Source organism: Panthera tigris, chromosome D1 (assembly GCF_018350195.1).
Source record: "Panthera tigris isolate Pti1 chromosome D1, P.tigris_Pti1_mat1.1, whole genome shotgun sequence".
NCBI classification, from domain to species: Eukaryota; Metazoa; Chordata; class Mammalia; order Carnivora; family Felidae; genus Panthera; species Panthera tigris.
This window is the reverse complement of record NC_056669.1, coordinates 3869944-3897763: the sequence shown is the minus strand read 5'-3', so window position 1 is coordinate 3897763 and position 27820 is coordinate 3869944. Positions and strand designations below refer to the sequence as shown.

Below are 27820 nucleotides of genomic sequence, written 5' to 3'. Positions count from 1 at the left end.
CAGATTTGGTCCTGTCCACGCTCTTCAGCACTGGCCGTTCCACATTTACTTCCACTAAGCAGCTCATATTCCTAATTTCTTGAGGAATATCCCTGTCCTAGCACATCTTTAAACTCATTCCGATTTGTCTAATGCACATTAATTTTCAGTACCTTAACTCGTGCTGTTGTTATCACTCTTGCTATTTTTTTTAAACATTACTCTATCTTCTTAACTTAAACGTCTGTATACAGAATTACAGTGCTAAACAGGAGTATTGCTCTATGTTGGGTCAGAAAAATTTTAACTATTCCATGCTCTGTTCTTCTTTGCCCCCTGTGTTAATGTGTACTGAGTTCAGCTGCATCATGGCCTTTTAGAACCACTTTTTAGGGCTGTATTGCTTTATTGGTCCTCTCCCTCTAAGAGCACATCTTAGACTCTGTAGCCATAGGGCTGAAGGCACCATTGGTCACACACTTCTTGGGGCCCAACTCCTTGGCTATAGTAACGTTTGGCCCAATGGATTGTATTGGGTTTGTTCTGACAAGTGCATGTCTCTAATAGTCTCTTGCACCTATTGTAAGAATGAACCTACCTTTTCTCATGTTCTTAGGCAAGAAACAATAATTTGCAGCTCTGGTGCTACTAAGGCTGCTTCTTAAGAAAATAAGAATTCCCTTTAAGTATCTTCCCCCTGTTCATCTTTTAAACACAACCTGCCTTTCCCTGACACACGTTTAATATGAAAGACCACTACTCACTCTCAAAGTGAGAGTTCTACCTGAACAGCCATTTTGACCATTTAAAATATGCTAACTCCTTAATACACTATCTACAGTTCCTATATAAGCCATTTTTTTTAGACTTAACAGGCATGTGGACTCTGATTCTATATGCAATTTATTTCCTAAATAATTGAGTGAAAACAGATTACACAATATAGATAATATAAAATTTACGAAATGAGGTATTTGAAATGCTTCAACTAACATACGTTTCAGGTAAAGAATGTACATGGGAATTAACAGAAATAATCAAGTTTAATATAAAAATACAGAAAAACAATCTCTTTAGAATATATCAGTGATAAAACGTGACTTTTAATTTTATACTCTAATCATCTATTTCTGAATTGGCCCTGTAAGGTTGTGTTCAGGGACATTTTAAGATACTTTACATGTGGAATAATTTTTTAAACGAGCCATAGTTCAAATCTTCCCTAAGTTAGAATTGATAGAAATGTACCTCTTAAATATCTTTTTCCAAAAATCACAAAAATGAGCTAATTCCCAACGAAGTGAGAAAGACAAGAGTAATGTGCACTCACATAAAATTCTCATGACATGGAATCCTTTTTGGCACAGTATACGTAGGTAAAGAGCCCACAGAGCAATACCCCTCACAAAATTATTTTCTCTACTTTCCAAATTAAAGCTGCAGGCTGTTATAAAGATGGGTGTTTATGCTGTTTTCCTCTAGTACTCGAAGTATACTTGTTTGTTTGATCTTTGTCAGTCATCTATAAAAACAGAATAAACCCTTAAAATAAACTTTAGAAAACAGAGTGTAATCTCTTCTAGGACAATGACTCCCGTGTTTAGATAATAACATCTTCTGGTGTATTCCAGCCACACAGGAGACCTTATCCTTTCTGCCACGAATTAAGAATTAATAATTCTAGTTAGGTTCCAAACTCTTAGAAAAGTTTTGGAAGGCAGCTTAAGTAATACACAATAGCATGGGGCCAACACTTAACCCTAGTGAACTGGGCGAAACATGATCATCATAACCACATCGCTGGCCTCTTTTTTCCATCTCCCCGTAAAGCGCTGAGACCAAAGGTTTTAATCAGACCAGACTTCGTAGCATCTGCACAAATTCAGACTTCACGTGCATGCTTGGTTTGGGCTACCCGCTGTACTTGGAGGGCTCCCTTCTCTTATTCTCATTTCTTCTAAAAAGTCCTTTTTCTTCACACTGTTTTGTTCTCCCCAGTGAGTATTACAATCTATTACTTTGAACCTGGTATTTACCCATGTCCTCCTTGTATTTTGTGCTTCTACCCCCTGCTCAATGTAGCACAGTACCAAGCATAGGCCACAAGATAGAACACGGTCCTTAAATTCATTTCAATAAGCACTCCTGTCATGGTGATCTCAAATACTTCTTTATGCCATTCGGTTTGCTATCCTACAATTTGTGTGCATGTAGCATACAGGTAGAGCTGTGATGTAAAACGTGCTCAAAGGAAACAAAAATATCTGTGGCACACACATATTTCCAAAACAAACTAGTACAATACAGGATGGAGAATTGGCTAATGTTGGGATACATCAGAAGGTTGTTCTAGTCATCAACCAATTAGAGACAAAGTCACCTAGAAAATAATTGTCAGGAAAATTATTACTTTGACTTTAAACAAAAATTTATCAAAGCATATCTGGTTCATGTCTTACAGAGTTTAAATCACAAGACTTACCACAGGAATATGAGTAAGGCCTACATCAGAAAGGGGGTGCATGCTCATACCTCTGCAGGGATGCCCCATTTACACATATGATGGGAGAACTGCTTCTAACACATTAATGAATTCTTAACTTAACCCAGGTTAACCTTATTAAACAATAATATGATGTCTAAAAATTTTACATTTTTCTTTTTTTTTTTTTTTTAAATAGAAATCTATATACATATTGCAAACTAGAGCCCACGGGCCAAATCTGGCCTACCATCTGCCTTTGTGTGGCTTTTAAGGTATGAATGGCTTTTACAGTTTTAAATGTTTGGAAGGAGAGAGGGAAATAAAAATAGGATTTTGTGACACATGAAAATGATGTGAAATTCAGATTTCAGTGTCCATGAATAGAGCTTTATTAGAACACAGACATTCTCATTCACTTATGTATTATCAATGGCTGTTTTTCACTACAACATCACAGTTGAACAGGTGTGACAGAAACCATATGGTCTGAGAAGCCTGAAGTATCTACTCTCTGGCTTCTTACAGTTTGCTGACCCTCAGTATAGATCACCTCCTCTCATAATGAACATAATGTAAAATTTCCAGGTATGTAGTACAAGACAGCGGCTAAAGGCAAGAGTTTGTTGACTAAGAGAAGTAGCTGAGTTCTCGCCCTGTTATTGGCTGCTCTGTGACTTTGGGTAAATTACTTAAGTTCTCTATTTTTTAACTGTCTTAAGAATAAAACAGGATACTAATTCTCCTTACCATTTGGGTTTGGGGAGAGTTAAATATGCAACACACATAGAAAATTACCCCATGTATAATGGCAGTTATGCTGCCCAAAAGATATGCCTAAAATATATGGATGCAGGAAAGTCGAAAATAAAAAGATGGCAAAAGATATACTTTACAAATACGAGCCTCAAGAAAGCTTGTGTAGGTACATTAATGTTGAAAAAAATAGACCTCAAGACAGAAAGCACGGTTAAGGAGAGCGAGGTTCATTACACAGTTTTAAAAAGTTTCAGTTTATAAGGAAAACACTAAAAATTCTAAAGAATTCTGTATGAAAATGTATCACATATAAAGCAAAGATCTATAAAAACACTATAAGAAATTGATAAACCTATGACCAAAGTGGGAGATGTCCATGTACAACTCTCAATTAGGTCAAGCAATCAGAAATTTAGTAAAGACACAAAGATTCAAACAACATGTAATGATTATTTAGAACGCTGCAGGCAAAAAAGAAGAGAAACAAAAGAAAAGAAAATACTCTTTCTTAAGACTATCTGAAATATTATTAAAATTGAACATATACTGGAAAAGAAAGTTCTACAAAATTTCAAAGCGCCAGTATCACAGAGAATAAATTTCCTGCCAGAATCCACTAAGTTCCTCGTACCGATGCACACTATATACCTGAACAAATGTGACACATGGATAAACGAAAAATCTGAATAGGCTTCAGAATCACGAAGGAAATTGAAAAGTGGTTTAAAAAAGTTCTTCAGACTTCATGCCAAAATATTTTAAGGCATATTCTACCAAAACATTTGAGGAAAAGCTAGTGTGACCATTATACAAACTCATCTGGAAAACAGGAAAAAATGTAATATTCTGCAGCATATTGCAGAAGGCCAATATAATTGTGCCACAAAATTGCATGTAAGTACATGTGTAAAATGACACATATGGTGAAGGGAAGTGGTGTGGCTGTATTTTCCGTGCACTCCTCCCAAGTGATTATAATATGGATATGAGTGAAGCTTAAGCAGCCACCATAGACCTTGAAGTGAAGCCAAATGTTGAGGACGATACAGTAACGATAGCAGAAGTGTGAATGCCAGAAGATAATGAAGCTTCCATAACAGTATAGAACAGCTCCATATTATATATTCTTCAGGTGTATACATACATTCATACTTAAACATATATGCGTATGTATACTGTTATTTTGTATTTTTTATTATGTGAAGCCTAAACTCTTCCTATGGATATACAACTCGAGATAGAAACAGCTGTTATCATCTTCCATGGCATTTTCCCTAGAAATACGACATCACACAAGTATCTTCTGAAGTCATTCTTTCCAAATACATAGGGGAGTCTCCCTGACAAGTATCTGGCAAAGTAACATGTACAATTTCTGTGTCCTTCTGAAGATGCTAAGGCACAGAGGTGACGTGTGTGAGGTCGGGGTTGCCGAGCGCTCGCCCTGGCAAGGACAAGGAAGACGGACTTGAGAGGCCACCACTGGAGTCAGGGAGGGAGCTGGTGGGCGCAGGAGAATGAAGAGGCCTGAGGCCTGAGCACAGACTCCAACACTGTCCCTCTCAAAGCCGTCTTCCACGCTCTCACTGGAGGAGGGGCGCACTGGCATATTTCTATGTGACACACACTCAGCAAGGTTGATGACCGCTTGCCTATGACTGCATGAAGGAGAAACAGGAGCGGGGCGGGCTCTTCCTTTCCTAGCCTCCCAGGCAGAGTATATCTCTCGGATAGTTTAAGGGGGCAGGTGATAGGTCGACTCTTGGAATGTTGAGATTTTTAGACACAATGGTTACTACGAACATGAGTCTCCTGCAAGAGTGAGGACTGAGCTCTATCTAAACATAGATCTTGAAGTCCCCGTCAATATACGTGAAGATGAGGCCTTAAGATCCATCCTTTCCTATTTACTGAGCGTGACTACATGACAGGTACAGTCACTGATCAGGGAAACCCAATGAGCAAGACAGAGTCCTGGCCAGTGTGGACCCTAAAGAGTGTGGTGACAGGGCATGGAATGAAAGAGACAGAACACTGTGTGTGATACGGGGAACAGAGAGCGCTACGGGAGCACATGGAAGGGGCTTAACACTTGAGGGCAAGTGTGTAGAACAGACTTCTTGGAAGACATTATGCTCACACCTGAAGGATGAGTGGGAGTCACACGAGGAAACAGAGATGTGCACTAAAGGCGGAGGCTGCGGGAACGGTACGTGCAGAGGTGTCACGTCAAGCACTAGAATCGAGTGGAACATGGTGACTAACTACAAAGCGTTATCACTTGAGTAAACCTGACCTCTGGCATAAGTTTCGCACTGTAAGGATTTCAGCCTATATTGTGCACTGTTATTACATTAACATTTGTTCCATTTTTATAGTAAGGGAGAGAGAGACAAAGAGAGAGAGAGAGAGAGAGAGAGAGAGAGAGAGAGAGAGAGAGAGGGAGAGGGAGAGGGAGGGAGAGAGAGAGAGAGAGAGAGAGAGAGAGAGAGAGAGAAGGAACAAGTGGGGGAGGGGCAGAGAGAGAGGGAGAGAGAGAATCTTAGATTATCTTGAGGCAATATGTTTAGTCAGAGCTCATAAAGAAAGATCTTCCCCCAGATCTTCAGTTAAGCAGTTTTTTTTGTTTTTTAAATGGCTAAGTTGTCAGAAAATAACAAGTCATTTGCAGACTTACGGCTTTAGAAAGGTGAGGATTGCTGAAAAGACGGAGCCAGTCCAAAAGCTTTACAGTTTCTCTGTCTGAGATAAGAAAACTGCTAAAACATGATACCCACATTACATCAATCTAAGGATCCTCCAGGAACATGCTCCCTCCCGTTAGTCCTCAGACGTGGCTAAATAACTCAGCTGGCAGGTTGAGTACATGCTCAGGGGTCTATCATGATACAATTTTCTATACGAGTTTAGTATTTCAAAAGAAGCATTAATATAGTGACCATGGTGGGGGGGGGGGGAGAAACAGAGCTCTGTTGGACTTCCATACAACTGTTTATAATTTGTGTGTTTGATTTTTATTTTATTTTTTTAATTTACATCCAAGTTAGTTAGCATATAGTGCAACAATGAATTCAGGGGTAGATTCCTTAAGGACCCTTACACATTTAGCACTTCACCCCTCCTAAAACCCCTCCAGTAACTCTCTCTTTGTTCTCCATATTCACGAGTCTCTTATGTTTTGTCCCCCTCCCTGTTTTTATATTAGTTTTGCTTCTCTTCCCTTATGTTCACCTGTTTTGTCTCTTAAAGTCCTCATATGAGTGAAGTCATGATATTTGTCTTTCTCTGAGTTATTTCACTTAGCATAATACCCTCCAGTTCCATCCACATAGTTGCAAATGGCAAGATTTCATTCTTTTTGATTGGTGAGTAATACTCAATTGTATATATTTATACCACATCTTCTTTCTCCATTCCTCCATCGATGGACATTTGGCCTCTTTCCATACTTTAGCTATTGTTGATAGTGCTACTATAAACATTGTGGTGCAAGTGTCCCTTCGAAAGAGCACATCTGTATCCCTTTGATAAATACCTAGTAGTGCAATTGGTGGGTTGTAGGGTAGTTCTATTTTTAATTTTTTGAGGAACCTGCATATTGTTTTCCAGAGTGGCTGCACCAGCTTGCATTCCCACCAACAATGCAAAAGAGATCCTCTTTCTCTGCATTCTTGTCAACATCCGTTGTTGCCTGAGTTGTTAATATTAGCCATTCTGACAGGTGTGAGGGGGTATCTCATTGTGGTTTTGGTTTGTATTTCCCTGATGATGAGTGATGTTGAGCATTTTTTCATGTGTCAGTTGGCAATCTGGATGACATGTCTTTTGCCATGTCTTTTGTCCATTTCTTCACTGGATTATTTGTTTTTTGGGTTTAGTTTGATAAGTTCTTTACAGATTTTGGATACTAACCCTTTATCTGATATGTCATTTGCAAACATCTTCTCCCATTTCATCAGTTCCCATTTCATCAGTTGTCTTTTAGTTTTGCTGACTGTTTCCTTCACCATGCAAAAGCTTTTTATTTTGGTGAGGTTCCAATAGTTCATTTTTGCTTTTCTTTCCCTTGCCTCTAGAGACATGTTGAGTAAGGAGTTGTTGTGACCAAGGTCAAAGAGGTTTTTGCTTGCTTTCTCCTCGAGGATTCTGATCACTTCCTGTCTTACATTTAGGTTTTTCACCCATTTTGAGTTTATTTTTGTGTATGGTGTAAGAAAGTGGTCCAGGTTCATTTTTCTGCATGTCGCTGTCCAGTTTTCCCACCACTACTTGCTGAAGAGACTGCCATTCTTATTTTGTCAAAGATTAGTTGGCCATACGTCTGTGGGTCCATGTTCCAGTGATGTGAGTGTCTGTTTTTGTGCCAGTACCATACTGTCTTGATGATTACAGCTTTGTAATACAGTTCAAAGTCCAGGATTGTGATGCCTCCTGCTTTGGTTTTCTGTTTCAAGATTGCTTTGGCTACTCAGGGTCTTTTCTGGTTCCATACAAATTGTAGGGGTGTTTGTTCTAGTTCTGTGAAGAATGCTAGTGTTATTTTGATAGGGATTTCAGTGAATATGTAGATTGTTTTGGGTACTATTGACATTTTAACAATATTTGTTCTTCCTATCCAGGAGCATGGAATCTTTTTCCAATTTTTGTGTCTTCTTTAATTTATTTCATAAGCTCCTATAGTTTTCAGTGGGTAGATTGTTCACCTCTTTGGTTAGATTTATTCCTAGGTATTTTATGGCTTTTGGTGCAATTGTAAATGGGATCACTTCCTTGATTTCTCTTTCTGTTTCTTCATTGTTGGTGTATAGGAACTGATTTCTGTGCACTGATTTTATATCCTGCAACTTTGCTGAATTTAAGAATCAGTTCTAGCAGTTTTTTGGTGGAATCTTTTGGGTTTTCCATATAGGGTATCATGTCATCTGCGAAGAGTGAAAGTTTGTCCTCCTCCTGGCCGATTTGGATGCCTTTTATTTCTTGGTGTTGTCTGATTGCAGAGGCTAAGACTTCCAATACTATGTTGAATAACAGTGGCGAGAGTGGACATCCCTGTCTTGTTCCTGACCTTAGGGGGAAGCTCTCAGTTTTTCCCCATTGAGGATGATATTAGCATTGGGTCTTTCATATATGGCTTTTATGATCTCAAGGTATGACCCTTCTATCCCTCCTTTCTTAAGGGTTTTTATCAAGAAAGGATGCTGTATTTTGTCAAATGCTTTCTCTGCATCTATTGAGAGGATCATGTGGTTCTTGTCCTTTTATTGATGTGATGAATCACATTGATTGTTTTGCAGATATTGAACCAGCCCTGCATCCCAGGTACAAATCCCACTTGGTCATGGTGAATAATGTTTTTAACATATTGTTGGATCTGGTTGGCTAATATCTTGTTGAGGATTTTTGCATCCATATTCATCAGTGGGGTCTTTGTCCGGTTTTGGAATCAAGGTAATGTTGGCTTCATAGAAAGAGTTTGGAAGTTTTCCTTCTATTTCTATTTTTTGGGACAGCTTCAAGAGAATAGGTGTTAACTCTTCCTTAAATGTTTGGTAGAATTCCCCTGCAAAGCCATCTGGCCCTGGACTCTTGTTTTTTGGGACATTTTTGATTACTAATTCGATTTCTTTACTGATTATGGGTCTGTACAAATTTTCTATCTCTTCCTATTTCAGTTTTGGTAGTGTATATGTTTCTAGGAATTTGTCCATTTCTTCCAGATTGCCCATTTTATTGGCATATAATTGCTCATAATATTCTCTTATTATTGGTTTTACTTCTGCTGTGTCAGTGTGATCTCTTCTCTTGCCTTATTGATTTTATTTATTTGGGTACTTTCCTTTTGATTAAACTGACTAGTGGTTTATCAATTTTGTTAATTCTTTCAAAGAACGAGCTTCTGGTTTCACTGATCTGTTCTACTGTTTTTTGTTGTTGTTGTTGTTGTTGTTTTTTCTCAATAGCATTAATTTCTGTTCTAATTTTCATTAGTTTCTGTCTTCTGCTGGTTTGGGGTTTTATTTGCTGCTCTTTTTCCAGCTCTTTAAGGTGTAAGTTTAGGATGTGTATCTGAGACCATTTTTCCTTCTTTAGGAAGGCCTGGATGCTATACATTTCCCTCTTATGACCACCTTTGCTGTGTCCCAGAGGTTTTTGGCTGTGGTGTTATCATTTTCATTGGCTTCCATGTACTTTTTAATTTCTTCTTTAACTTGTTGGTTAGTCCATTCATTCTTTAGTAGGATGTTCTTCAGTCTCCAAGTATTTGTTACCTTTCCAAGTTATTTGTGGTTAATTTCAAGTTTCATAGTGTTGTGGTCTGAAAATACGCAAAGTATGATCTTGATCTTTTTGTACTTGCTGAGGGCTGATTTGTGTCCCAGTATGTGGTCTATTCCGGAGCACATTACATGTACACTGGAGAAGAATGTATATTCTGGTGCTTTAGGATGAAATGTTCTGAATATATCTGTTAAGTCCATTTGGTCCAGTGTGTCATTCAAAGCCATTGTTTCCTTGTTGATTTTCTGTTTAGATGATCTGTCCATTGTTGTAAGTGGGGTGTTGAAGTCTCCTACTATTATTGTATTATTATCAATGAGTTTCTTTATGTTTGGGATTAATCAATTTATATATTTGGGTGCTTTCACATTTGGAGCATAAATGTTTACAACTGTTATGTCTTCTTGATGGATAGACTCCTTAATTATGATATAATGCCTTTCATCATCTCTTGTAATAGTCTTTATTTTAAAGTCTAGATTGTCTGATATACGTATGGCTACTCCAGTCTTCTTTTGTCAACCATTAGCATGGTAGATGGTTCTCCATCGCCTTACTTTCAATCTGAAGGTGTCTTTAGGTCTAAAGTGGGTCCCTTGTAAACAGCATATAGATGGATCCTGTTTTCTTATCCATTCTGTTACCCTGTATCTTTCGATTGGAGCATTTAGTTCACTGGCATTCAGAGTGAGTACTGAAAGATATGAGTTTATTGCCATTATGTTGCCTGTAGAGCTGGGAGTTTCTGGTGGTGTTCTCTGGTCCTTTCTAGTCTTTGTTACTTTTGGTATTTATTTATTTATTTATTTATTTATTTAGTCTTTTCTCCCCTCAGAGAGTCCCCCTTAAAATTTCTTGCAGGGATGGTTTATTGGTCATGAACTCTTTTAGTTTGTCTGGGCTACTTCTAATCTCTCCTTCTATTTTGAATGACAGCCTTGCTGTACAAAGAATTTGTGGCTGCATATTTTTCCGATATAGCACATTGAATATATCCTGCCATTCCTTTCTGGCCTGCCAAGTTTCTGTGGATAGGTCTGCTGCAAACCTGATCTGTCCTCCCTTGTAAGTTAAGGACTTTTTACCCCTTGCTTTCAGGATTATTTCCTTGCTTGAGTGTTTTGTGAATTTGACTATGATATGCCTCGTTGATGGTCAGTTTTTGTTGAATCTAATGGGAGTCCTCTGTGGTTCCTGGATTTTGATGTCTGTCTTTCCTCAGGTTAGGAAAGTTTTCCTCTATGATTTGCTCACATAACTCTTCTACTCCTTTTTCTCTCTCTTCATCTTCTGAGACCCCTATGATTCTGATGTTGTTCCTTTTTAATGAGTCACTTGTTTCTCTAAATCTTAAATCATGCTCTTTTGCCTTAGTCTCCCTCTTTTTTTCTGCTTCATTATTCCTCAAAAGTTTGTCTCTATGTCGCTGATTTGCTGCTCTGCCTCATCCATCCTTGCTGCCATGGCATGCATTATAGATTGCAGCTCAGTTATAGCATTTTTTATTTCATCCTGACTAGCTTTTACTTCTTTTATCTCCACAGATAGGGATTCTAATCTATTTTTGACTCCAGCTAATATTATTATCGTGATTCTAAATTGTGGTTCAGACATCCTACTTGTATCTGTTTTGGTTAAGTCTCTGGCTGTCGTTTCTTCCTGCTTTTTCTTTTGGGGTGAATTCCTGCTGAGTTCTGTGGTTCAGGTTGTGCAGATTGTTGTGTTAATCCTCAAATCAATTTTCTAGGTGTGCAGGATGGTTTAATGTTGATCTGGCTGTATTTCATAGATGCAAGACACAAAAAAACTTCCATGCTGTTCCACCAACTTGGCTCCTCCTGTATTTTGTGTTTGAACAGTGCATGTCAATGGGGCCAACGCAATGACCTTTCTAGGGTGCAGGGGCTCCAACGGTCCTACCCAGATCTGCTTGCTCTTCTCTTCACACTGAGCACCAACAATGGGAAGCAAACGTGAATGGAGGACCATGTTGACAGGTAGTTTGTCAGTCAGTCAACAATGCATCTGTCTAGTGCCTTCTACATGACAACCAAACAGACCCGGCATAAATGTTGGTGGAAGGCTGCATATTTACTTTCCCTGCCAGTCCACTTGGGTCTCTTTCAAATGAATGTGTGGAAGGCTGCTGGCACAAGAGCAAGTGTAGGCTCTGTGTGTCTCTAGAATATGTCCAATCTGTCCACACACTGCTTATGGTCCTGCTCCTCACTCCGGCCCCTTCTCTGCCTACGCTTGTTGTACCTTTATGGCATTGTTCTTCGAGAACACTCTTGTTTGGCAGTGTGGTTCTGGTTCATCATACTTGTGGGATTTGAGCACAAGCATGGCACTTCCAGCACCCCTCATTGTAGCTTTATGGCACTGTTCTTCGAGAACCCCCTTGTCTGGCAGTATGGTTCTGGCTCATCATCCTTGTGGGATTTTAGCACAAGGATGGCACTTCCAGCCCTTGCCCTCAACTCCTTCATTCTGTAACCAGGGAAGGTGGGAGGGGACAGATATACACGTGCCTCCCTTTGCCTCCTCTCCCCAGAGAAAAGGGATGGCACACGTAACCCTCTTTATGAAAATACCCACCAGGGTTCCTTCACCCCATGCATGTGCCCCTCCATCCACTATCCCCCCCTCCTAACCCGCAGAGGTGCCAGCCTGTGGAATCGGGTTAATGAGGGCCGAAGACAGACACTGCAGTGCCACCAAAGGAGATACTGTAGAGGGAGCAGGGGCTGCCTTGCCAGCTTATGATTACTTTTTCTCCCTCAATTGCAAGTTAGAATCGCCATAGGAAGCTCCATTGTTATGTTTACACATGGTTTTTTTCTTTGCTCTCCCACTGGCCTGGCTCCAGCAGGAAGGCAGTGATACATGCTTGAAACACAGAGTGAAGTGTGTTCTCCTCCTGACAGAATGGGCTAGCCTCACACTTGGCAGCTGGTAACAAGTAAATATTTGGCATCATCAGCCTGATGAAAAATGTAATAAATATCAGTAAGCAAACATATTTAAGTGAGCTATAAAAAACAGTCTAAATCCTAATGAGTTAATTATAAACAAAGATAAATGCCTGAGGTCGCCATGGGAAGTTTATAAAAAGGGAACTCCTCTTCATCCCAGTGAGGGTTTTACAGTTAAAGGTGTTTTACCTGAGGATTAGGAAATACACTGAAATGAGGCTGAATGTACCAAGCACTAAAGATAAATTTTCATCCCTTCTTGGATAACACCAGGTTAGTGTCTGAAAGATTCTTACTTCTCCTGAACTTATACATCAAAGATCTCTGTTTTGCTAATGTGTTTCTAATTTTGTTTTTAATAAGAAAATTGGGCCATAAGCATTGTAAGTGGCACAATTCATGGGAGATGTGTGCTGGCGTCACATGAACCTGCGCAGTAACTGGAAACTGGGAGGCGGGAAGTCGTAAGCACCCCTACACACTCAGCACTCCTCTGAGCAGCTCCGAGGCCAGGTGACAGGTGCGCAGTCACCCCTGAAAATGTTCCCCATCTCACACCTCTCAGAAAGGAAGTTCAAAGAAGAAGCAGAGCCAGTGATATTATTTTGGTGTGAACTGAAGTCATTACACCATATTCCTTGCACTTTTCTGCTCTGTTATCCCCCTACATTACCTATGGACGTGAGTTTACCACAAGCCCATGCTGGTAATGAGTGACAGAGGACTGAGGTTCCCAGGTCCATGGAACCATGTTGCCTAAACACTCTATGTTGTGATTCAGGAAGGAGGGAAAGAGTAAAAGAATAGGGCAATGTGAGAAGAAATAGAGAAGTGGAGCTGAGAACCCGAAGGCAAGGCAGACGAGCTCTCTGGAGCCATTTATTCAATAGGCTTATTTACTGGAAAGTTAAGAGAGGTATTGTGGAAAGGTATCTCATGCCTCTTAATTTGTTCCTATTTCTGTGATTTAGATCTCGACTCTTTTTGCAAAAGGATTTGAGGCAGTTTAAAAATAAAAGGCAGCAAAACCCAAAAAGTAGAAACAAAATAGCAAGATCTCTGCCCTCCCCACCCAAGCTCCCCTCTCCACCCCCTTCCCTCCTTGCTCTGGCTTCAGCGCAGGGGAGCAGCACACATACATTATGCCACCCACAACGTTGTTTCCTAGGTTTTTCAAAATATGTTATGCTATGTGTAGAATATAGTTTTGTTAAAAAAAAAAAAAAAAAAAAAACAGGCCAAAGGAAATAAGCCAAACCAACCCAAATTAAAGTTTTCTACTCTATGTCTTGCCAAATCCATGTCTCCTAGGGACAATTTACATAATGTTATAATAATAATTCATATATTGAACAAAAGATATTCAGCAACCCCTGAAATAACGCTGTGAACCTGGAAACGGCCAATGCGATAAAACGTTGAACATTAAGCATTAAAGAGAAGGATGAAATAAAACAAGAATAGCACCAGCCACTGCTTACTCTGGCCTCCAGAATGGGTGGATGAAAAACAATGACAGTGATCCTTACAAGTTTTAAATGTTAGGGGCACCTGGGTGGCTCAGTCATTTAAGCATCCAATGCTTGATTTCGGCTCAGGTCATGATCACACAGTTTGTGAGATCGAGCCCACATCAAGTCTCAGATGATAGCATGGAGCCTGCTTGGGATTCTCTCTCTCCCTCTCTCTCAAAATAAATAAATAAATGAACATTAAAAAAAAAGAATTTTTAAATATTAGGTTTATATCTCTTCATCTCTCCCTTGATCATAAATTCATCTTGTGACCCGTGGTGTTGGGAATGGTCATAGATGCATCATAAATATGTACAATTCTGTGCAATACACAGAAGTAAAAAATATTTTCCTTTGAAAACATCTATTTCAAGTGAGAAAATAATGACTTCTTATATTATTTAAATTAACATCTCTTTTTCGCTCAAGGAAAAATGACATCTTGTTAAGTAGATTTGACAAAAATTCAAGGTTTTATAATGCCAAAAATATGGATTATTTTAAAGTGTTTTAAATATTTAGCTTGATTATATCTAAATCAAGAATGTTCTTTTTCAGTGCTCACTTCAGCAGCACATATACTAAAACTGGAACGATACAGAGAAGACTGGCCTGGCCCTTGTGCAAGGATGATACACAAATTCATGAAGTGTTCCATGTTTTTTGCAAACTGGTGCAGCCACTCTGGAAAACAGTGTGGAGGTTCCTGAAAAAACTAAAAATAGAACTACCCTATGACCTAGCAATAGCATTGCTGGGAATTTATCCAAGGGATACTGGAATGCTGATGCACAAGGGTACATGTACCCCAATGTTTATAGCAGCACTTTCAACAATAGCCAAATTATGGAAAGAGCCTAAATGTCTATCAACTGATGAACGGATAAAGAAGATGAGGTTTATATATACAATGGAATACTACTTGGCAATGAGGAAGAATGAAATCCTGCCATTTTAGCAACGTGGATGGAACTGGAGGGTATTATGCTAGGTGAAATAAGTCAGTCAGAGAAGGACAGATATCACATTTCCACTCATATGTGGAACTTGAGAAACTGAGCAGAAGATCATGGGGAAGGGAAGGGGAATGAATAGTTACAGAGAGGCAGGGAGGCAAACCATAAGAAACTCTTAAATACTGAGAACAAACTGAGGGTTAATGGGGGATTGGGGGGGAGGGGAAAATGGATGATGGGTATAGAGGAGGGCACTTGCTGGGATGAGCACTGGGTGTTATATGTGAGTGATGAACCACGGGAATCTACCCCAAAACCAAGAGCACACTGTACACACTACATTTTAGCCAATTTGACAATAAATTATATTTAAAAAAAAAAAAGGATGTTCTTTTTCAGGCTGCTCCATACTTTTTCATGATAAGAAAAAATTTAATTCAAGGACCATCTCTATAGGAGAATTTTTCATTTTGACTAATATAGGAATTATTTGATACATTAAAATACGGTATCATTAAAAAACAAAACAAAACAATTGAGGCACCTGGGTGGCTCAGTCGATTAAGTATTCAGCATTGGCTCTGTCATGATCTCTTGGCTCATGAATTTGAGTCCCGTGTTGGGCTCTCAGCTGTCAGCATGGAGCCTGCTTGGGACTCTCTCTCTTTCTCTCTGTCCCTCCCTGCTCATGTTCTCTCTCTCTCAAAAATAAACAAAGATTTTAAAAAAACACATGGTATCATTAATAAAATTTGAATTACATGATTAGTTATGAGAGCATCAAAATTATTTGATACCTATTGTCAAGGACTTTGTTTTTTTTTTGTTTGTTTGTTTGTTTTTTTTTGTTCATAGCAGCTTTATTTATAATAACCCAAAACTGGAAACAGCCCAAATGGTCATCAAGAGATAAATGGACAAATTCTTGTATATCTATAGTGTAATACTGCCAAGAAGGAAGGAAGGAAGGAAGGAAGGAAGGAAGGAAGGCAGGAAGGGGGAGGGAGGGAGAGGGGGAGAGATAAAGAGGGAAAGAGAGAGGGAAAGAGAGAAAAAGACAGAAAAGTAAAGAAAGAAAGAAAGAAAGAAAGAAAGAGAAAAAGAAAGAAAGAGAAAGAAAGAGAAAAAGAAAGAAAAAGAAAGAAAGAAAGAAAGAAAAAGAAAAAGGAAAGAAAGATCAAGGACTTTGATTAAGTCATTCATCCACTTCATGTTTATGGCATACTTATTAGGGGTTACTATGCTACACAGAAAAGATATAAATGCAGCAAGATATAATAATTACTGCTAAAAGATATATTTCTGGGGGAAGAAAAGATATATAAATATACACATAATGTAATGTGAAAATTACTATAAAAAAGGATTCTGCACAGGGTGTTCTCTAAGTTCTTTTCCTACATGAATTGAGAAAAGATTTGGACATCTCGCTCAAACTAAAATATGTTGTTCCAAATGAGCTCATTGTTTAGATACACTGTGTTGTCCCATATGGTAGGTAGCCATTAGGCAAATGTGGCTACTTAAGGTAACTAATTAAAATTTAATATTCAGATCTTCAGGTTCATAAGCAACATTTCAAACATATTCAATAGCCTTAAATTTATCAACTCAAAAATCTTACCAAAGTTTTATTCCAAATGTAAAAACATCACACCGTGTCTCAAAGGCAAGCTCTTGGCTATCAAAAAGAATCTTGTGTGCCATTTCCTAATGAAGCTATAGCAAGTGAGTTAACTTCATCCTAGTACAGTCTTGCTCATCACTGCATTCTTTTTAAAAAAAAAACTTTTTAAAATTTAAAATTAAAATTTTTTTTAAGTTAAAAAAAATTTTTTTAAAAAAAGCAAGGGAGAAAGCAAGGGAGGGGAACAAAGAGAGGGAGACAGAGAATCGGAAGGAAGCAGGCTCCACTCCATCAGTGAAAAGCCAGACATGGGACTCGAACCCGTGATCTGAGATCATGACCTGAGCTAAAGCTGGACATTTAACCGACTGAGCCACCCAGGCACCCCCGTCACTGCATTCTAAATACGTATCAAAGTGTCCGATACAGACAAGGTGAACAATACATTTTTATTGAATGGTAAGTGCATAAACTGAACGAATAAATGGACAAACACTCTCTTCTTCTTTGAGAGGCCGTCAAGTGAAAAGAAGCCGGGAGCGACCTGATAAACAGGATGCTTATGTGACCTACCATCTTTCTTTTTCTGCCCACCGTTTCTGGGAAGGAATTTGGAATCTAATACATATTTATTTATATACAATGCCATCTGGAATATAAAGAAACATTAAAGATAACATGAATGGACCTTAAAGACAATACAGTTCAACCTTCCTCCTTCTCTGTCCCTGTCTCTATTTCTCCCTGACATATGTGGACAAACATACAGGTAGGTTCACACAGTTTACCAAGAGCAGAGCAGAACTTGGAAGAGAAGTCTTACATCAGAGGAAAGAAAATATCATTCCTTTGACGACAATTCATCATAAAAACACTACCTTAAGTTATGACAGAGTGAAGCTCTTGTATTTTATTTTATTTTTTTAATTTAAAAAAAAATTTTTTTTTAACGTTTTATTTATTTTTGAGACAGGGAGAGACAGAGCATGAACAGGGGAGGGTCAGAGAGAGGGAGACACAGAATCTGAAACAGGCTCCAGGCTCTGAGCTGTCAGCACAGAGCCCGACGCGGGGCTCGAACTCACGGGCCGTGAGATCGTGACCTGAGCTGAAGTCGGCCGCTTAACCGACTGAGCCACCCAGGCGCCCCAAGCTCTTGTATTTTATAAGATCAGTGTATCACTACAGGGATTAAGATTTCAGAAATAACTAAGTGGATCAATGAGATAACATATTCCAAAATAATGATTTATGACGCATCAGACAGCCATGTTCCACTCAAGATTGTGGAGAAATTCAGGGCCATATTAAGGCAGTTATTTGTAACAGGAAAAATGTTGAAATAAACAGTTAAGGATAACCGAAGATCAGAGAAAAGTACTAAAATGTACTAAACCATCTTATTTCTTGACAGGTGGTTTTGTACATTATAAAAAAAATTCTTATCTTTAAAGTGGATGTGTGCTCTCTTTTTCTGCATGATGTGAAAATACTGATGACTCTTAGCCAACTATGTTTATGAGAGAAATTAATCAAGCTCACAACTGAAGTTCATACCTCGGTTGGTGATAGTGATACATAATTTTAAGCCCACTATCTAAGAAGAAATAAATTGATCTTGTGATCCTAAACTTATAAAATGAGCACAACAATTTCAAAGGGAGAAAAAATTATTACTGTCTTTTGCAAGTACTTAATTGAAACCAAGAATATCGGGAAGCACGGCCATGTCATGATAGAGTGAACCATCTCAACACCACGACACGGCCACAAATTTCCATTTATAAAATAAGTAAATCACAGAGATGAAAAGTACAGCATAGGGAATAGAGTCGATACTGTAATAACACTGTATGGTGACAGATGGTGACCACACTTATTGTGGTGAACACTGAGTAATGCACAGAAGTGTTGAGTCACTATGTTGTACCCCTGAAACTAATATAACATTGTACGTCAAATATACTTCAGTAAAAAATATAAAGAGCCATCTTCCTGATATGTTATTCTTTCATTCATGCAATTACCCCTTGGGATAAAGGTGTCTGTTTTGAAGATGGGTTGTATTACTCTACTAGAAGGCAGTGCAAAGGGCTGGCTGTTCATCCTGCAGCAGCTACTAGAGAGAATTCAGAAATTTGAGAGTGTGACTTGCATTAGCTGGTTAAAAGCAGGACAGGGAGACAACAAGGAAAAGCAGGCTTTGTTCAGCAAGCCAATAGGAATGTTAAAGGTAACAAGATGCCATATTAGAAGAAACAGAGCTTGTTCCATGAAGGGTTTAAGCCTTGGGAGGCAGAAACTCAGCCAGGAGAAAGATTCTTTCAAGAACGAAATAGGCCTGCTTATACTAGAGAGATTCCTGGACAGACGGGATGGGACATGGCTCAGGGTTGAAGCATCTGATGTGCTACACAGGGGTGAGGATCCCAGAAAGTACATACTAGTGTGAAAGCAAAGCACCACTTTGAATCCCTGTTTGGTAGGGAGGCTGATGCATGAACGCCTACAACCTTCTTCTTGCCAGAGACTGATGGACCCAGGCACAGAGGGAAAAAGTAAGACACAGGACCCACTGATATTTCTATGAGATCAAGATGTCATAAAATAAGGATCTTGTGCCCAAAGTGACGAACTGAGCTATATCATAAAGAACCACATAAAGAACAGTCTCATCTATATATATCCCAGTATGTATTTCTTTACATCATGATTCAATTTTTTAACATCGTAAGTCAACTTTATTCAGGTGTAATTTTTTTTTTTTTTTTGCATTTGACATTCATATGTTACAACTGATGAAGCTATACTGACATATCATTATCACCTAAAGTCCTCGGTTTACATTAGGGTTCACCCTTGGTTTCAGACGTTCTATGTGTTTGGGCAAATGTATGATGACATGTCTACCATTATCATAGTGTCACATCATGATCCAATGCCAGCATCATACTGAGCAACTTTGCTGCCTGACAAATCCTCTGTGATTCACCTGTTCATCCCTCTTTCCCCTTAACCTCTGGCAACCACTAATCTCTTTACTGTCTCCATAGCTTTGCCTTTTCCAGAACGTCATATAGTTGAAATACAGCATGTAGCCTTTTCAGATTGGCTTCTACACTTAGTAGGACTCTGCATTTAAGGTCCCTGCATGTTTTTTAATGTACTGATAGCTCATTGAATAATATTCCATTGTCTGGATGAACCACATTTGTTTATTCATCCACCTACTGAAGGACATTTGGTTGCTTCTGAGTTCTGGTAATTATGAATAAAGGTGCTATAAGTATCTGTGTGCAGGTTTTTGCGGGGACATAAGTTTTCCACTTATAGGTAAATACCAAAGAGCACGAATGATACATCACAAGGTAAGCACATATTTAGTTTTGTAAAAAACTGCCACCTTGACTTTCAAGCGACTGTACCATTTTGCATTCTCACCAACAATGAACAAGAGCCCCTGTTGCTCTGCATGCTCACCAGCATGTGTCATTGTCAGTCATCTGGATCTTGGCCATTCTAACAAGGTAGTAATACCTCATTGTTGTTTTAAGTTGCCTTATGGTTCAATTTTCAGTGTCCTCTTGCTGAAGGATTTTTCCAAAAGTTAGAAATGAACAGAATGATTTCTCTCATCTATCATACATGCTCTAGGATGCTTTGGATTTTTAGATATTGGAAAATGTCATCACAAGACATGGGTAGGCTCCCATATTTCCAAATGAGAATTACGGCACGTGGCAACCATGCAAAAAATACATTGATGATATTAAGTTTTCTAAACTTGTTACTGAAAGGAAAATTTAGCAAGAAAACCAATATAAAATGTACTAGGACCACCAGTGGTGTGACATCTTATAGGATATACCATCTCTGAAAATAGTAAATTATGCTTTGGCCTTTGAAGATAATTACATCTTCAAAAGACTTATTTTGCTTGTTCATTGTTTTATGCTTATTGTTTTACTCATGGCACAGACAGAATTCTATTCAATGATATTCTCAAAACGTTGCCAGTTTGAATTTTTATTCCAACTTCTTGTCATATATACTCTTTAAGGGAAAAATATTGAAGATAAAAAGCCCAAAGGGAGTTCCCTGCTGTTTATTCTGCAATATAATCTGTTGCTGTGATTCTAGACACTAAATAGAAAGAAAAAATAAAAAAAAGAATATGCAAATTTAAGTTATGTCTCACAATGAAAAGTCGAAGTATCTCAAACCTGTATAAAAATGCATGATTGTCAATAACTTATTCACCTTGTTTTTCCAACACATGGGTTGCACAGTATCAGTTCCTGATCTTCAGAGCCCGATAGGTGATGGTAAAATGTAAGGTTGCCAGGGCCCCGAAGCCTTACCCCAAATCTGTACCGCACTGTCACCACATTTCAATTACTCACTTCAAGTTTCACATGTCAAACCCATGGATATGCTTCAACTACTACTTTCTTTTTCCTTTTCCTTTTTTAAATAAAATTATAGATATAGAGATGCAGACAGAAAAATCAACTTGCTCCCTTAAAGACATTCCAAGACATGAGATCATCTGCACTTGAGGCAAAAGACATTTATTTCCTGATTGTACCTGAAATATCATCACAGAAATGTTCAAAGAAGTATTTATCTTGATTTCACCTAAGTCACAGAGCATGGTTGGCTCATGAATAATCTGGTGCATCTGATGCTCATTTAATTAGAAGTTTCCAGATAAAATTACTGATAATACCCATTGACCCTTTTCTGATTTTAGCTGTAGTAGAGCTCAAATTATTTCCCTAAGTCACAAAAGTGACACCAGGCCACTTCTGGTTGAAAGTTAGGGTTTTACTCATGTGGGCGTGGAATTGCGACTTACCCCTGTCCGTGTCGTACAGGAAGACGAAACAGTTCCATTCGTAGTGGTCCAGCAGACTCAGGAGCGCGCCCCGCAAGGACGGTCTGAGCTGCAGCACAAACTGGCTCTCCCCCTCCGTGGGGAAACTCGGTGTGATGAGGGAGATGTGCAAGGCGCTGCAGAACGAGGTCAAGGTGTGTACCGACCTCTTATCGTAGAGTCCGAAAATGGCGAACACGCCTCTAGAATACTGGGAACAGACTGAAAAAGAGAAGGAAAGAAACACACTATTAGCACACTCAAGCTGGTGAGTTGCACATCTACAGTCCATGAACTTAAAAAAAAAGTCTGAATCACTCGTATAGTCAGGAACATAAGGAAAGTAAAAGTGGAGAGTGCACTTAATTGTGGAATTCATTAACGGATTGCTGAGTATGTGCTCAGAGCCTTGCACTGGGCCTGGAAACAAGGAGCCATAGGTTTCCTCTCTCCAGAAGCCAGTTCAGGGCTGTGTTCCCAGACAGAGACTAGGAAGACCCCGGCCGCCAGGAAGACCCCACCAACATAAGTCCCCGCCACTAGGAAAACCCCGGCCACCAGGAAGGCCCCGGCCACCAGGAAGACCCTGGCCACTAGGAACACCCGGCTGCTAGGAAAACCCCGGCCTCGCCTGGTCCACCAGATCTGCACCTGTTGGTAAGGCAGCTCGTCCTGAAGCAGTACTGGGGGCTGACCCCGAGGCAGAGAGAGAGAGGACTCCGTAACAAAGGGACCCCAGCCCCACGCCACCGGGAGTTGCCCCCGCAGGGGTGGTACTGAGGCTCCAGGTACAGATTCGCCCGCCCTGGGGCGCAGAGAGAAAGCTGTGGTTTAAAGGAGCAACTAGAGGGGCGCCTGGGTGGCTTGGTCGGTTCAGCATCTGACCCAACCGGCTCAGGGCACGATTTTTGGGTGACCCTCCCATCTGGCTCCGGGCCCGCAGGGCGGACCCTGCTTGGGAATCTCTCTCTCCACTCTCTCTGCTCCTCCCCTGCCCGGGCTCTCTCTGCCCTGTCTCTCTGTTTCTCTCAAAACAAACAACTGAACATCCAAGAAACAAACAAAGGAATAACCAGAACCCAAAGAAACCAGGCCTAGCAGGAAGCCCGGAAGGTGGGGGGGGTGGAGCGACTAGAGGTCTTCCGGGTCAGAGGTCGGCGAGCGCCCCCTATGTGCGCTCTGCCCCGGGGAGCTCGCGGCGAGGCCTCAAACTCAGTTCCAGGTGCCAGGAGCGCGCCGCCGCCTCCGCCGCCGCCTCCGGGAGCTCTGCCACAGATGCCCTCGGGCTCGGAAAACAACCCCGGTGGAAAAGGGCAAGTACAACGTAACAGGTGTGGCCTTGGAGCCCCACGAAAGAGTGCGGAGCTGCTGGAAGTTTCACGGTTCGTGCTTCCCCTCCACCTGGAGGGCGCGGAGCCCCAGCCGCCCCGCCCCCCGGGCACCCTCAGGGCACACACCTCCCCCAGCCCACCTCCACCCTGTCCACCCGGGGGCGCCCTCAGTGCCCACAGCCCCGGGGCCACCCCACCTCCAGCCCGTCCACAGGGCAGCCACAAGGCAGAGTGACCTGGGACCCCCAGTCCACCAGCCACTGGGCACAAAGAGTCTACACAAGCGTCGACCATCCACACATCATGCCTTCCAGTTGGAGAAAGGTGGCTGTTCAGCCTCATTCACTGAAACAAATAGGTGGTCAAGCAAAGTGTGGATACAGAGGAATTTGCTCCAAATGAAAAAACAAGAACTCCATAAAAAGATCTAAATGAAATAGAGATCAGCAATCTGAAATGTTACTTTTTTTTTAATTTTTATTTTTAAATCATAACCTTAGAGTTCTCTTGAACCATGTCTGAAAACAAGTTAAGCTGTCTGGAAAATCACTGTTGGGCGTCTTCAATACTCAGGGGAATTGTGACCAGCTGTGTAGCTTCTAGGTTGGATATAAAGCTAACACAGAGCAGTTTCATAACCCAGCAGAACCAAGTCCCCCCTGCAGTAGACAGGTGCACAATGTCCCATTCTTCCCCTTCTATGTTCCCGGTTGTTGCAAGGACAATGAGGCAAATACAAAAAGAGAGAAAACAAAACAAAAACAAAAAACAAAAACTCTTCTCAAGATTCTTGCCCAGCTACATTTTGATCCCTCTTTTGACATGACCAAATTCTAGTCCAAACTTGGATGACTTTTTCTAATTTACCTTTATTTAATTTAATTTTAATTTTATTTTTTAAATGTTTTTCATTATTTTTGAGAGAGAGCAAGCGAGCAGAGGAGGGGCAGAGAGGAAGACAAAGAATTTGAAGCAGCTTCCAGGCTCTGAGGTGTCAGCACAGAGCCCAATGCTGGGCTGAAACTCACGGACCATGAAATCATGACCTGAGTAGAAGTCACACGCTTAACCAACTGAGCCACCCAGGCACCCCTCTAATTTACCTTTTAAAGGATACAAATTTGCATGAAAAAAAATACTCCATGTATGCAATAAAGCAAGACTGTTTGAATTCCAGATTCTTAGAGTTTACCACATAATGGTTTTAAGGTCCATTTCTCCTTGGCTTATATAGCTAGTTTAAGAAGGCTTTAGTTCTATGAAATGTTTATGTTTTCTGATTTTATGTTTTGGTTACTACTTTTAATTGCTAAGTTCATTATGAAGCCTTGAATATTGGATAATCTAGAGGTATTTACCTTAGGAGTAGTTCATTGTGATACAAAGAAATCAGATTCTGCTTTGTTGAAGCAGTAATAGGCTCTTAGAAAAAAAATTAATTACCTTAATAACATTTATATCCATATTCTACAATACCTGGGTTTTAGGAAATTAGGAGGCATAATTAAATAAGATAAATTAATAAAACCTGGCAGAATTTCTTCTGTTCTTCTTTATTTTGCTTCTGAGATTGGGGATACAGTCTGAGCAATGTAATTATAGCAGAAGAAGGTACCAGTTAAAAGAAAATGGATGTTACTGGTCTTCTTTAGATGAGGTGCTCTAAGAGATATTGTATATATTGTGGAAAAACTAAAGCCTAACTAAGGGACCAGCGTCTATATTCAAATGGATAAGACTAGGATAGACCTGACCTTAAAAAATAGAAGATGTATGTTACCTAACTAGAACTTCAAGTTGGAAGAAAAAAATAAAATATACAGGAAAGGCTGCAAACGTTGCAAATCAGTTCAAATCCTAGTACTCTTGTTAGCCAGGTGGCCTTGACTAAGTTATTTAATCTTACTTGCCTCAACTATAAATATATAATATGCCAAAAATTAAATAACATAATGTATGTAAAAGTACTATTACATATGGGAGACGACCAATAAGTGGTGAGTTATATAAAGAAATTCCACCAAGGAAGAACATCCAATTCTAATTCTATGCTCACCCATGAACTACCATTTGATCACCTGAGTAGACTGACTAATCTAGAAGGCTTGGTCTGACAGTGTGACTGGCTGCAATTTTCTCCCAATATATAAGACACAAGGTAATGTAACATTTGGGTATCCGGAGTTGCAACTCAATTCATTTATATAACTTAAGAGACTTGATCTGATAAATCAAGTTGCTGGATCAGATGTTAACCTTGTGAATGTTCCACCAAGGCTTTGGATGTATTTACATAAGTGCTATCTATATATTTAGCATACAACCAGGAGGAAGTCGCTTGACTCCTTTGTAAAGTTTTCATATTGTCCTGTTCTCTTGACTTTTATGCAAATTGAGGGACCACTCTCAGTCTTTCCACAGTAAATAATCTGGCTTAAATAATTTTTATTTTACCCTATTGAAAAAAAAGTTGAAGAGCATCAGAACTCAAATCTAAGATACTGGCTTTCAGTTTGGTGTTGAAACTACAAACATGTTAATTCTTGTTCAAGAAAACATAATAAACAAATCCTGTACTTTAACATACTCATGTATGTAATAAACATTTACATAATCCTTTCTGTTACGGCATTTTAGAACCATACCATTGTCAAGTTTGGGTTTCCAAACTGTTTTTCTAGGAACCCCACAAGTTCTCTAGGAGGACTTGAATAGCTTTGCAGAAACTTTTTTTTTTCTAAATTTCTTTATTTATTTTGAGAGAGAGAAACAGAGTGTTGAGCAGGGGAGGGGCAGAGAGAGAGGTAAAGAGAATCCCAAGCAGGCTCCATATGGTCAGTACAGAGCCCAATGAGGGGCTAGAACCCACAAACTGTAAGATCATGACCTGAGCCAAAATCAAGAGTCAGATGCTCAACCAACTGAGCCACCCAGGCGGCCCTGCAGGGAAAGCTTTGATGAGACAGAAAAGGGTAGTACAGTATGCCACTCCCCCTGCAAAACCCTACAGCACATCTTATTTCATCTATTTCAAATATTGAGCTACTGCCTATATAAAATTTTATATATAAGAATAGTATTAAACTACTACTTTAAAAAAAAAAGGTCAAAACAATGAATATACTCTGTACAAAGTTCCCCAACTGTTTTTTTTTTTTTATTATATTGTTGTCAGTGTAATCATTATGACTTTCCACTACTCTGGTGCTTGCTATATGATTTAGCTTAATTTATTCTACCTGTGACTCAACAAACTCAATATTTTCTGATATTTAATCATCTTGTATCTGCTTTCATTCATTTGCATCATCATAAATATCTACTCTTTTTCACCGCCATCTGTCATTCTGCTTCTCATAAACTTATTTTGTCACTCACATTTTACTTTCCCTTTGCAAAGGTCCAGTTTTAGTAGGATTCATTTGAATTTTTCTTTTTGGTCTATTTCATTTAGATTATTTGCTTGGCAGGTGAAGATTATTGGGTTTCCTATGTATGTGGATAGATTGTCAGTCAAATGTTCAACGTTATTATCTCGATGTGATACCCCACATAGTATTTTATTTGGTCCAACAGATTCAAATTCTAGAATATAATTATTTCTGTATTTATTACTATACTCTAGCTTTGCAAATACTCAAATCGAAATTTATTTGGTGGTGTCTTATGATATCTATTGTTGCTTACCATACAGATAATTATTCAAACAATGGATCTTTTTCTTATACTATATAAATGCATACACAAATTAATGAGAGTAAAATAAGCTGAGTACCCATGTGTTCAGACATGTATACACAAAAGTGAAACTGAATTTTAACGTTCTTGTATAACATGGCTGAATATAACACAAAAGAAGTAATGCTTAGTCATCAACAAGATGTGATGACAGTATGCTGATATACTTGGGGATACAAACAGTAATCAGGATAAGACTTTGAAATAATCCAGTTATAATTTTAAGCACATATTATATATTCTGCTTCACTGATGAGATCACTAGGATTGTGTATTATGTGGATAAATTCCTAATATAAACACATCATATTAATCCATTCATCTTTTACCTGATGGTGTCAATTAACCAGATCAGTCTTCTCATCAGGTAGTTACCCCATCCCATTCCAGATGCCACACTCCAGATGCCAAGCCAAGTCACATGATAATATAATTTGATGATTCATAGCTTCCCATTGCATGTAAATCAAATGACTTGGTTTTAGCTCAGTGTTTTGCAAGTTGTGGGACATAAATCCAGGTGCTGTGCTGGATTTTCCGTGACCTCTGCCTCAGGGGTAGGAAGAGTGCAGGCTGATGCTCATTTCCTTCCTTCCTTCCTTCCTTCCTTCCTTCCTTCCTTCCTTCCTTCCTTCCTCCCTTCTTTCCTTTCTTTCCCTCTCTCTCTCTCTTCTATATCTATCTATCTATCTATCTATCTATCTATCTATCTATCTATCAAATGAGACAGACAAAGACAAAGAGGATTGGAGAAATCTGAGCATGTTTCTTTGAGGGAATGGAGTCAGCAGAAAGGGAAATACATACAGAAGAGAAAAGGGGTACCAAATAGGGAAGGCCCCAAATAGAATGTATAGGGTCAAGGGCACATATAAAATTTGCCTTGAATGAGATGTGCAGGTGTGTGGAGGGTAATTCATTCTAGAGTTCAAAGATCAAAAGATAACATTGTATAGGGTACAGTTTCCTACCTGCACTGATCCAAGAGACAGGGTTGCAGCAGTGAGATTCATTCAATAAAGCTGTGTGAAAGTGGCACCAGTTACAAATAATTGCGGAGAGGGGCACCTGGGTGACTCAGTTAAGCATCCGACTGTGGCTCAGGTCATGATCTCCAAGTTTGTGGGTTCAAGTCCCCACACTGGGGTCTGTGCTGACAGCTCGGAGCCTGGGGCCTGCTCTGGATTCTCTCTGTCTCTCTCTCTGCCCCTCCCACTAAAAAAATAAATAAAAACATTTAAAAAAATACAAACAATTGCAGAGGGTAGGAGAGGAAACTAAAAACACATAACATATATTATAAA

At 39.4% G+C, this 27820-nt stretch overlaps 1 protein-coding gene and 1 non-coding gene across 7 annotated transcripts in view; one reads left to right on the top strand and one right to left on the bottom strand.

Annotated features, from left to right (window-relative positions):
- GRIA4 (glutamate ionotropic receptor AMPA type subunit 4) overlaps positions 1 to 22453 on the bottom strand; it is a 247428-nt gene extending 224975 nt beyond the window's left edge. For all 6 annotated transcript variants that reach the window (XM_042958444.1, XM_042958443.1, XM_042958445.1 and 3 more), the window contains exons 1-2: positions 22099 to 22453; positions 21430 to 21669 (exon numbers count right to left, since the gene is read on the bottom strand). In XM_042958444.1, the coding sequence (XP_042814378.1) occupies positions 21430 to 21669; positions 22099 to 22372 (514 nt within the window). In that variant the 5' untranslated portion in view covers positions 22373 to 22453. The remainder of the gene's footprint in view (positions 1 to 21429; positions 21670 to 22098) is intronic.
- Positions 14546 to 14652, top strand: LOC122231665. The gene has a single exon (XR_006208909.1). It is a non-coding gene; the product is annotated as a U6 spliceosomal RNA (small nuclear RNA).
- Positions 22454 to 27820: the final 5367 nt, after the last annotated feature.